The sequence below is a fragment of the Polistes dominula genome, unplaced genomic scaffold, assembly GCF_049000335.1.
Source record: "Polistes dominula isolate Pdom_NZ unplaced genomic scaffold, Pdom_raw_medaka contig_19, whole genome shotgun sequence".
In the NCBI taxonomy this organism is placed as follows: Eukaryota; Metazoa; Arthropoda; class Insecta; order Hymenoptera; family Vespidae; genus Polistes; species Polistes dominula.
In genome coordinates, this window is record NW_028301058.1 from 4080013 (window position 1) to 4091671 (window position 11659).

At 35.3% G+C, this 11659-nt stretch overlaps 1 protein-coding gene across 4 annotated transcripts in view; it reads left to right on the top strand.

Moving 5' to 3' along the window:
• Positions 1 to 11412, top strand: part of LOC107072574 (uncharacterized) — a 67746-nt gene extending 56334 nt beyond the window's left edge. For 3 of the 4 annotated variants that reach the window (XM_015332621.2, XM_015332622.2, XM_089175871.1), the window contains exons 2-15: positions 477 to 841; positions 1300 to 1509; positions 2441 to 2569; positions 2660 to 2788; positions 2873 to 3250; positions 3343 to 3423; positions 3933 to 4394; positions 4662 to 5218; positions 5286 to 5481; positions 5573 to 5734; positions 5818 to 6057; positions 6131 to 6320; positions 6408 to 7088; positions 7174 to 11412. In XM_015332621.2, the coding sequence (XP_015188107.2) occupies positions 530 to 841; positions 1300 to 1509; positions 2441 to 2569; positions 2660 to 2788; positions 2873 to 3250; positions 3343 to 3423; positions 3933 to 4394; positions 4662 to 5218; positions 5286 to 5481; positions 5573 to 5734; positions 5818 to 6057; positions 6131 to 6320; positions 6408 to 7088; positions 7174 to 7397 (3951 nt within the window). In that variant the 5' untranslated portion in view covers positions 477 to 529 and the 3' untranslated portion in view covers positions 7398 to 11412. The remainder of the gene's footprint in view (positions 1 to 476; positions 842 to 1299; positions 1510 to 2440; positions 2570 to 2659; positions 2789 to 2872; positions 3251 to 3342; positions 3424 to 3932; positions 4395 to 4661; positions 5219 to 5285; positions 5482 to 5572; positions 5735 to 5817; positions 6058 to 6130; positions 6321 to 6407; positions 7089 to 7173) is intronic. The other variant, XM_089175872.1, reaches the window with a different exon arrangement.
• The last annotated feature ends 247 nt before the right edge of the window (positions 11413 to 11659 follow it).

Genomic DNA, 11659 nt, shown 5'->3' on the forward strand with positions numbered 1-11659 from the left:
CGCATAAAGACTCATTCGTTACTCTTACTCATAGGGAAAAATAATACAACGATGTCTGTGTTCGTTAGACGGTGCATATGTACAAGTATCTCGTACAACGGAACGATACTCATCGACATTCCTAACCGAAAACGTAATGCAATATATATATATATTGCAAAGTTCTACTTTTTTAGGGATCTACAAACGAAACGAAATGAAATCAAATGAAATCAAATCAAACGAAATGAAATCTAACGATACGCGATATACGAACGCGACAGCACAGCGGATCAGTTTTCTTCATAGATTTATTTCTCTCCGTTCGATGATTTTAGTTTTTTTCTTTTTCCCGTTAGATTCTTATCGTTAATTCAATCCCTCTTCTATAACTTTTATTTTATCAGAATTTAAGATCTTAAGCTAGTATTATTTGATCGTATATATCAACTTATACTAATTTTAAACTAATTAAACTTTAATAATACATTTTACAGAAGTATAGCAGCATGGTATGATAAAGCGAGCCTGAAGATTTTCCCCCTTGAAAATGAAGAAACCTCATATCTTAACGTATCTAGTAATCCTACCTCTAGTGCTGGGATTTACCTTGCAAGAGGACGATCTTGTTTTCGACGATGTCGGCGAGGAAACAAGCAGTACTCCTTCGATCGAGAGACACATCAAAAATAATAATAGAAATGGGATAGAACGCGATCAAAAATTGGCAAAAGATACTATGAAGAGACATCATCGGCTCGAGAGATTATGGAATATTCCGGATGTTGTTGTTCCAGTGGGTCACGTTTTCAAGCTGAGGATCACGAGACAAGTTTTCGATGGTAGTGTAGATCGTTACGAGGTGAGTGTACTCGTATCACCTTACATCACATAATTCCTTTTTCTTTCCTATCTTCCTGGACAAATGCCAAAGAGACACTCTTGAACACCGATTCAGGATGTTGCACTCGTGTTTTAACCAATTAACACTTGCCGTCCCGATGGCACGACGTTGTTGCCATGCAAAAATTATTGAACAAGCACTGCTTGTGGTTTCATTTAAAAAAATAAATATTAAATATAAATAAATAGATAAACATATAATAGTAAAAAATAGAGAGATAGGATTGAAAACAGGAACTGACGACAAGATTAGTAAAATGGCCGGCAATAAGCGAAATGATTTAAATCAATTCTATCGGCGCCAAACGAACAAATTTTGATGAAACGTGCAGACAACATAGTGTTAAAAAGACTCTGAAGTCTCCCATTGATTCTACTTTAGCAAAGAAATATTCCATCGAATTGTCACGTTTTTAGATACACGAGGCAAATGGACAAAGCTTACCTCGTTGGTTGTACTGGGACGATGCAGCTTCAACACTTCTTGGTGTTCCATCGAAAAAAGACGTGGGCAATCATCGTTTAATTGTCAAGGCTATTGGAAAATATGGCGAAAATGCTAAAGACACGTTCGTCGTTCAGGTTATCCCGGAGAAACGCGAGGAAGTTAAGCATAAAGACGGCAAGGTAATATAATTGACATTGGTTTTACATATTTCTTTTTTTTTTTTTGAATGCTTTTGTCGTTATTAACAAAAAGAAAAAAAACAGTTCATTTCGCAAACAGATTTTTTTCTCTCGTTCTTTATCTTTTCTGATGTTAACTACGTGTCGACCACTCCACGTGGTTGCTCGAAAACATTTTCTTGGCAAGGTTTCAAGCGTTTTACGTCCAGCTAGCACAACAGGTACCTATCCGCGAGTTACTAGGTCAAGTTTTGAAGCCGAACGAAAGATAATGATATGCTTTTAAGGCAAATTCTACCACGGTACTTCTTCTTTTGATCGTTTCCATTAATGCTATCATTAAACTTGGACGGACACTGATGTAAGTGAACTTTACATCTCGATTACCTTCATTAATGTTAACTATTATGTTTTCCAACGCGCCGCCATTAAAAAAACCTGATATGTTATTTGTACTGTCCAATTTATTATCTTGCACTATATAGAAATTATGAACTAAAAAAAAATACAAAAACTGTGATGACAAATAACAAAAGCAATTATTTGATAGGAAAACGATGTAAAATACAAGGTCGTCTTTTAAATTTACAAATGTTGTTCATTTATCGCTACTATCTACTAGCTAGCGATAAGTATGCTCGTACAATTCTATGGGATATCGAGTGTCAATATTATCGTACTAAAATGTATATTCTTTTATCGTTTCAATGCGAACGACGAGATAATATTGCTACATTTAAATCTCATGAAGGAATTAGTTTCGTAGACGGTAACTGATTGATGCCAATTGATATTGTCATGCGTCAGCAACTTACGAGTAAGCTTTCACAAGTGTCCAACGACCCTAATTCTTCAGGTTTCATTTACAAGGGTCGTATAAACGAAAGGCTTACAATGCGAGCACATTAAAAAGATTATTCCTTTATTTTAGACTCACTGTAAAGAAGGAGAAGACCAGACGTTGCTAACGATTTTGTTGGATGTCAAGTTTGAGAATCTCACGCCGTCCGTTAAATTAAATGCGATCGAGAATCTCGCTGGATTTTTGGGACTCCACAACGTTAGTATTTCTCCTCACATTTGAAACTCTTATTCAGCGGTGTTGTATTTCTAAAAACTAACGATTATCTCTTTTTGTTCGCAATTTTAGAGCGCATTTTCTATGCATCCTCAAAGTGGCAAACTCGAAATCACGAATCCTGATTCTCTGGTTATATTTTCTGGACCTGGTAACGTTAAACATCGTACCGAGAAACATCTGACAACTATACAGTGGCAGGTAAAATTTAATGAGATGAAATGATCGTCAAAAGTAAAATCTCGTAAAACGACATCAAAGTGTTATTTTGGACTTTTGTTTCAGGTTGGTTGCGATGGTCATTTATGGAAGCATCAAACAGATTTGGTTAAACAACTGCGAGATCAGGCGAAGGATGGGACGCTAGCGGAAGTTCTTCAACTTCCAGTACTATTGTGGCGAGTTAAGACTGACTCGACTTCTCTATCTAGAAACCGTAGAGAAGTGGGATCTGGTGATTTTGACGCCGACGATTACGAAGGTTACGATTACGACGATGATGAGTATGGGGAAGACGAAGATGGTGGTGACGATAACGAAGCTGTCACGGAAACACCATTGCAGCCAACTTTGTTTGTGCCAAATGCTAATTCGAGAGGAAACACCGAATGGTTGGAACATCCACATAGACATCATCACGGAGAAGAAACATTAGTTTTGGACGTACGAAACGAATTTAATAGATCTATACTTTTTTTTTGAGCAATCGTAATCGATGATCGATTAAACGTTTTAATGTTTTCGTTTGTTAACAGAACGAAGAAGAGATTGAAGAACGAGAAATTATCCCATATCTCGATCGAGAAGCTAATGCCTCGTTAGGTGTTTCTTCTAGCGTAAGTATTTTTATCCGAAAAATCAATTTATTTGAAAAAAATAAAAGAAAAAAGAAAAGAAAAAAATAGCTCATTGACAAATGTGTAAGATAAAACATGTGTAAAATGTGTCGCTAGATATATTAGATCTTTATCGAAAATTCTCATTTCTCGTCTACGCTCATTTGCTGTGCCATTGCTTTTTTCAAGGGATCATCGTGCTTCGAAATGTTATTTATTTATTTATTTTTTTTTTTTTTTTTTTTGTTACGTCTCTCATAGAAGATAGTCCAAGTGATCGTACACAGTATTATCGCACAGTACAGTAGCTAAGCTATCTCGATAGACACACTCTGACGATGTAGGTTAATATTATAATTAAAACTTAAGCATATATAGCGTATGTCTCTATTTTGCAACGAGATAATATATCTTATTTAAGTATTTTAGCATACACTTTCGCGCTTTCCCTCTAATGTAACTAACAAAGTTTTTCGTGCCTTACGTCGCATCTACTAACGATTTCGCAGACAACAACCACCCAAATTACACCGTCATCATCTACTACAACAACCACAACCATGCCTACTACGACTACTTCAACTACTACAACGACTCAAGCTACGACAATGCCCACGAGTACAACTACTACTCCGAATACAACAACTACTACTACTACTACAACTACTACAACTACAACTAGCATGACCACGACAAGTACAATAGCAGATACAACAACTACCGCTTCGAGTACTGTCGTTCCATCAACAGAATCTACCAAGGTGGTTATCCTGGAAGATATCGGAGAAAATACTGAACTCGTGGACGTGGAATCCGTTACCCTGTTACCCACAATATCTCCCGAAATCACTACCACTCTATCATCGATTACTACTACGCTTCAATTTAGCGCAACAGCTGCTTCAAGCAGCGCTACCGGAAAAGCAGAAACAGAAGCTACCACTGTTATTGCTAACGTTACGTTCGAAGAGGTAATGCTTCTATGCTTTGTGCTTTTACATTTGTATGATAGTCCATTTTCAACTCCTATTTCGATTACCGCCTCGTCTGCATCAAATATTCACAAATTTCCTGCTTACTCGCATTACGTCGTCGTCGTCGTCAGGTGTAAAATAATTTCAAGTTTTTAAAAGAAATGTGATTTCATTTTTTTCTTTCGAGGAATATGATCAAGGTTTATCAATTTACTATAATCTATTACTCTATTACCCTATTACATTAATTCGATTTCTATTTAGCCTACGTATGGAACAACAGTACCTGCAACGCACCAACCAACAACGACCCCGATTGCGACATCTACTACTGTTAGTAGTACAAGTGTCCCTACAACTATCCCACCCACGCAACCTGCTACGGTATCTTCTACATTTAACACAACATTAGAAATACATGCAACACCAACGACTGCGAGTACATCCAATGTTTCTGCTGTTGCTGCTGCTGCTGCTACTACTACTACTACTTCTACTTCTACTACTACTACTACTACTACTAGCGCTACTACAACCACTACGACTCCTCAACAACCAACTACTATCGTTACTATACCACCAACAACAGAAAATATTCTAACTCCGGTTATCAATTTACCACCCAAAAAGGACAGAAGATTGAAGAAACTTCGAGTAGTTGCTGGCAAACCATTAAGTTACTTTATACCTGCTGACACCTTCAGTGATACCGAGGATGGTAATACGAAAAATCTCAAATTGGGTCTATATCTACAAGGTGTACCGATCAAACCGACCAATTGGCTTCAATTCAATCCTCATACTCAAGAAGTCTATGGACTGTAAGTACATAAAGACCAGAATATTATAAAATTTCACGTTATTTAAATAATTTCATTGATTATACAGACCTCTAGAAAACGACATTTCTACTTGGACTTATGAATTGGTGGCCACGGATAGCGGCGGACTAAATATTTCAGATATATTAGATGTTCACGTTCAACAGCACAGATTAAGTCGCATCGTCAATCATGAATTTAGTATTTATCTGAAAATAGATAAACGCAATCGTTTTCCAACCGACGTTGATTGGAAATTACAGGTATTAGCATGAGATAGATAATGTTTTTAATTTATACTAGTATGTATAGTACGATATAACTGTTAAGTATAATATAACTGTTTTGTTTAAGGTAATCGGAAGTTTGGCTGAATTGTATGGTGACGCGGATCCACAATATATAACGGTACGAGCAATCGACATTGATCACGATCAAGCTATTTTCACTTGGATGAACGACACCTTCCCCCGGAGTAGCGAGTGTCCCAAAGATCACATAAATGAATTGTTACGCGTATGTATCAGAGATATTTATATAGAAAATATAAGTGTAAAATTCAAAATTCTTTATTTGCACTATTATCTCTGTCTTTTTAGATTTTAATCGATAAGGATGGAGACCCTAGTCCCTTATTGAGAAGAGCTTTGGAATCCGAAATAAGAGTTAAGCGTGTTGTTTTCCAAGGAATTGGCCAATGTGATGATATGAATCAATCGGCGGGAATACCTAAAATTCATACCGAAGAACCCAAAGTGAACTTCCCTCCTGTACCAAGAAATCAAGTGGATCATGTCAATGCCACCGTAGGACAGTTGCTCGTGTTCAAAGTCCCAGAAGTACATATATTTCTTTTATCTTTTATTTCGATGAGACACACACGCGAGAAATGAATTTTTTGTACATTTACAGGACACGTTCTTTGATGCAGAGGATGGATCTTCTCGTAATATGAAAATGTCTTTATTAACGATTGACCGTACACCCATTCCGGCCAATGAATGGCTACAGTTTGATAGTAAAAATCAAGAATTTTATGGTGTACCTTTACATAATGACATAGGTCGAAAGGAATATCAATTGGTCGTGACAGATAGAGAAGGTATTTAGAAATATTGAATCTATAATAATGAAGAATGAATAAAATGAAATATTGAAAATAATTTGGCTCAATTTTGTGTAATTTCAGGTGCTAGTGCTACAGATGGTTTAGTAGTTGTCGTACATCAAGCTCCGTTTATGTCGCATACGGTTGAGTTTTCTATGACTTTGGATATACCTTACGAATCGTTTGCTCATTCAGCAATGCAAAAACGTGATTTTATAGAAAAATTACGCGACTTGTACAACGATCGTGATACCAGTGCTATTTCATTGCACAGCATTTCCAACGGCAGTACCGTCATTACGTGGCACAATAGAACATTACCAACAACTTATTGCGCACACGAAGAAGTTGGTAGATTACGAGCGGTATTGGTAAAAAGTGACAATGATAGGAGATCGGTGACGGACGAGGTCTTAGACGTGATGGGTGTGAAATTTCCGGTTAAGCAAATAACCGTAATACCAATGGGAATATGTCGCGGTGAATTGACGGGCGTTCATTCTCCAGATGGTAATGCACCACCCGTCGACGATTCCACTTCTGTCGGAGCATTTCACGATGATTATCTCATCACCTTCGTTCTTCCTGCAATAATAGTAGCGGCTATGCTCATTTTCGCCGGTGTCATAGCTTGCATACTTTACAAACGAAGACGCAGCGGGAAGATGAGCGTCAGCGAACAGGACGATGAGCGACAGAGTTTTCGTAGCAAAGGAATACCCGTGATATTTCAAGACGAGCTTGATGAAAAACCAGATCCAGGTACGTACTATTAAGAAATTGTATTTTTTATTTCCCATTTTGTATTTTTTTGATCTCATAATCTAATTGTTTGATCTGTGATCAGGCAACAAGTCGCCCGTTATCTTGAAAGAAGAGAAACCACCTCTTCCACCTCCGGAATATCAAAAGAGCGAAGACGGAGCTGACGTACCAATGTTACCGAAAGAAAATTCTGAGGAGCCTTACCAACCACCACCGCCGTTCGCGACGAATCGCGATACGAATCGACAAAATCGTCCAAAACCTACGCCGACGTACAGAAAACCGCCCCCATACGTGCCTCCCTAACAAAATGCAGTGCACTCGCCTACGCGCAAATATATGTTAGCTATGCTCGGAGATGCATCACCGATACACGTGCAAAAGCAAAAGGATTCTTATAAGAAATCTCAGTTTGGCGGAAACGTTGAAAATTACGGGGCTCTAAACGTTTACAGCGATCACTGAACATTGAACTTTTACTTTTATTGCACGAGGTATCAAATAAGAAACCGAAAGATTTCTTCGCGAGAAGTAATCTACTTGCACGTTTTTACTTATTACGTTTATAACTACGGACAAATTGATTGTCACTATAACTACAAGTTTAAACTGAAACGTTGGCCTTACGTTTAACGTGAACTTAAGAGAACAAACTTTTATAACCTCCATTAACGTATTTCATTGAATCTTCTTTTCTATTTCATTTATCGAAAAAGTATTTTTTAAGGAGTATGGAATACAAATCACACGTTGCCTTTCGTAACGAATTCAAACTATAAAGAAGGATTAACTGCTCCGATTGAACGAGTAAATTTAATTTAGATCATTGTAGAATCAGCAGCAGCAGCAACAGTAGCAGCAGCAACAACAACAACAACAACAGTGATAGGACGACGACAAGGTATACTTTTATTCGAAATAATGCTCAAGAGACAGCAACGACTTTCGTATTTTAGTAATCAGTACCATTTTTCTAAGCAATAAGCGTACAATTCTACCTAGCGTACTTGCGCCTATTAGATCTACGGCTTATTGCCATAATATAAACTTGACAAATCGATCAAGTTTCTTCAAGAAGTATTTGAGAATTCTAAAGAAACTTTTAATCGTATGTGCAACATATAACACTGCCAGAAAAGTAATACAATCGTTATACTATACGATGTGTAGTACAGCCGGTGATTAAAAACGTCAGTTTAACGGAACCGAATTTTAGTTCATTAACTTTAACATCTTTTAAGATTTAATCGAACTGGTGCTTAGCGGAATCATTGTTGTTTTGATAAATAAATGTTCTACAGTTGAAGAAAACCCGATGACGAGCCCTTAATTATAAAATTTTCAAAAATATTGATGATTCGTGCAATGCCATTGAAAAGTGACAGCAAAATGCTTCCATTGGCGCCGTAGGCCATTCAGATTAAAGACAAAATATAAAAATAATAATAATAATAATAATAATAATAATAATAATAATAATAATAATAATATATATATTATACCTATTTGCTGTTCGATAGACATTGTCTGTAAGGTATTTAGAACAAAGATATTTAAATACTGCCAGACAAACGTCGTAACAATTACGTTCTTTTATGTGTAAAAAATTCAGCATCGGTCCTACTTTTTCTTCTTTTTCTTCTTTTTCACGCACAATTCGTGGCAACGACGTTTTTTGGGAACAACAAATTGTACGATTATATCGCCGGAGAGATAAGTTTAACTCTGCCTTTTCATTTTGAGAAATTTCTATTACAATCAATTTTAACAAGGAATTTAGATCAACGTTAACGAATGATTTTTAACATTGATTTAAATACCAACGCATTCATACACAAATAATATACCTTATATAATTTAGATATTACATAGTTACCAAGCCAAAAAATAATTAATATTTAACAAATGGGGAAATGAGATTAAATAGTTAGCGCTACAAGTAAAAAAAAGAAAAAAATTAACTAAAAAGAGAACGGGGAGAAAAATCAACGCGAAATCGTAAAAGAAAATAAAAAAAGAAAAAAAACGTTATTCAGAACGTGTTCGGCGGCTTGTTGTTCAAGGACACGTTTTGTTTTATAATCATTTTTGTAATATTTTAGCGTAACGCTAAACACCAATGCTAATAATTTAACGTGCGGGACGCGATAAACGGGTAAAATATCTAACACGTACTACAGCCCCGTGTGTTTCTTCGATACCTCGATACTTTTTCCTGATATTTTTGAAAAAGGAAATGTAAGAAACGATTTATAACAAAAAAAAAAAAAAGAAAAAAAAGAAAAGAATGAAAGAAAAAAGGAAAAGAAAAAAGAAACAAAGTATCATCCTGTGCAACCTCGAGTTTTAAAGGCGTTTCGTCTTTTATTCGTCTCATTACCGACAGACGGACAGACAGACAGACACACAGACTCCCTGACGCAACCCTAACAAAATCGCAAATATTGGGTGAAACTCCTATGAAAGTCGTGTGAATGGTAATAACTATTGTATGTAACATAGCAAATGGATGTTTCGTATGTGTGTGTATGTGTGTATGCGTGTGCAAGCTAAATTACTTGAAATATATATATAATCTATTAATTCGCGTCTTTGTAAACTCTGAGAGTTGATAACACGACGATTGAGTCCTTTTCATTATCTCTTGTTTATCGCAGAAAAACTTTTTACTAACTTTTTTACTACGTGTGCGCAGTCAAGATATTAGAGTGATGTATTCTTTCGTTTAAGAAGTCTCATGCATACACACAGATACATACACACACACACACACACAAAAGTAGTTTATTTTTCTATTTTTTATTTTCTTTCTATACTATTCCTTTCTTTTTTTCTTTATTCTATAATGAAAGTTAGTTTTGATAGCAGAAAAATAATGATTATCTATCGACGCTTAATTATTAATACTTTTTTATGAATTAGGAGGTAAGAAATATAGAAGGCGCATGTAAGTATGTATTTTTCTTGTATTTATATAATCGGATAATGAAAAAAAAGAGAAAATATTCTCCTTTAAATTCGCTGTAATGAATTTATTTATCTTTTTCGCAAGCTGCGATAAACAAGTTCTTCTCATATCATGCTTTTAATCATATCATCCATCGCTCGTGCATCTTCTTTAAAACTCTACATCGTATTATTGTGAAAATGGAGATTATGTATAATAGTCGTGTACAATATCTTCATACGTAAATATGTATATGACAAGAAACGATGCGATTTGAAAGCTATAAGAAAAATTCGTTTGAAAGAAATTCTATCGTAATGAAGGGCCCACAAGGCTCCTTTTGTCCACAAGGACTTCATTGATCGAATACGTGTATATCTTCGAAATATTTTATAATTGTATAAAGGATACGAACAAAAATGTGAAAAAAGCAAATAGACGAAGGAAGATATGCTTACGTAATATAAGTAAATGATAACAATTTCATCGTCATTTTTGTATTTCAATGTAAAATGATTTATCGATTGGACGCACTTAAATTCATGCAAAATTATTATTTGCCGAGACAAGAGAACAAAAATGGCAAGTTTATTACACTATCGTATCGTCCATACGATTTACACAATTTATATATATATATATATATATATAATATATTTAGGTATAGAGTTATAATGGCAGGTTCAACAATATTTTCATCTCCAAGATAAACGTCATTGCGTCGGTATAATTTTTCGCTAAGCGAAACAAAAAATAAAAAAAAGATTAATTTAAATTTTAAAAATTAGGAGGTAATCGCGTATAAAAGAGAGTTTTTTTTTAATATTCTAGAATGTTTTTTTTTTTCGAAATGATTTTAAAGCCTACGTGCGTAGTTCAAGCACGCTCGTCGACGAGGATGAATGAATGAAATATTGAAACAATGATTATACACTTACGGAAATGTATTTATGGCAAGTACTACATATTAAAAACGTGTAAGGTTACGAGTTAATAAAAAGCCATTTTAGGGTACAACGTGTGCGTCCTTTGTACTTGTCGTCTTAAGTTTTAAGCTTTTTCGTAGGGATGTGTGAACGAAAATTCTTTTGGGTAAGATTAAAAAATCTGTAACATCGGGAAAGGTAAACGAAATCGAATCGTGACTATAAGAATGATCCTTAAAAAAAAAGAAAAAAGAACGTACGAATAGGAAGGAACGAACGAGAGTCACGCGAAAATGATCGATCGTTATACTTCCAAAGTCGAGCGGGCTACGTTTAGAGCATAATTACTATATAGACATGACTTGTGTCTCCTTTTTGTATCATTAAAATGTAAGTTCTCGCGTCGTTTTCATCAAAGTATCCAAATATACATTATGTTTTTACGAAATTCCTATTATTCATATAATTTCCCGAACTATTATAAGCTAATTTATTTTTTCTCACCGAATTTAGATTATTACTCGATCGCGATAACGTAACCACGATTATACGACATTTTTCAATTTATTTGATTATGTAAGGTGCTGAAAAGTTTGTCGGTGTTATAGAATACAATTTCGTATTCACACGGGTTGCATGTATTTCGAATTGAAATGCAGACTGAAGCTAACAATTTCTGGACGAACGCTATGCGA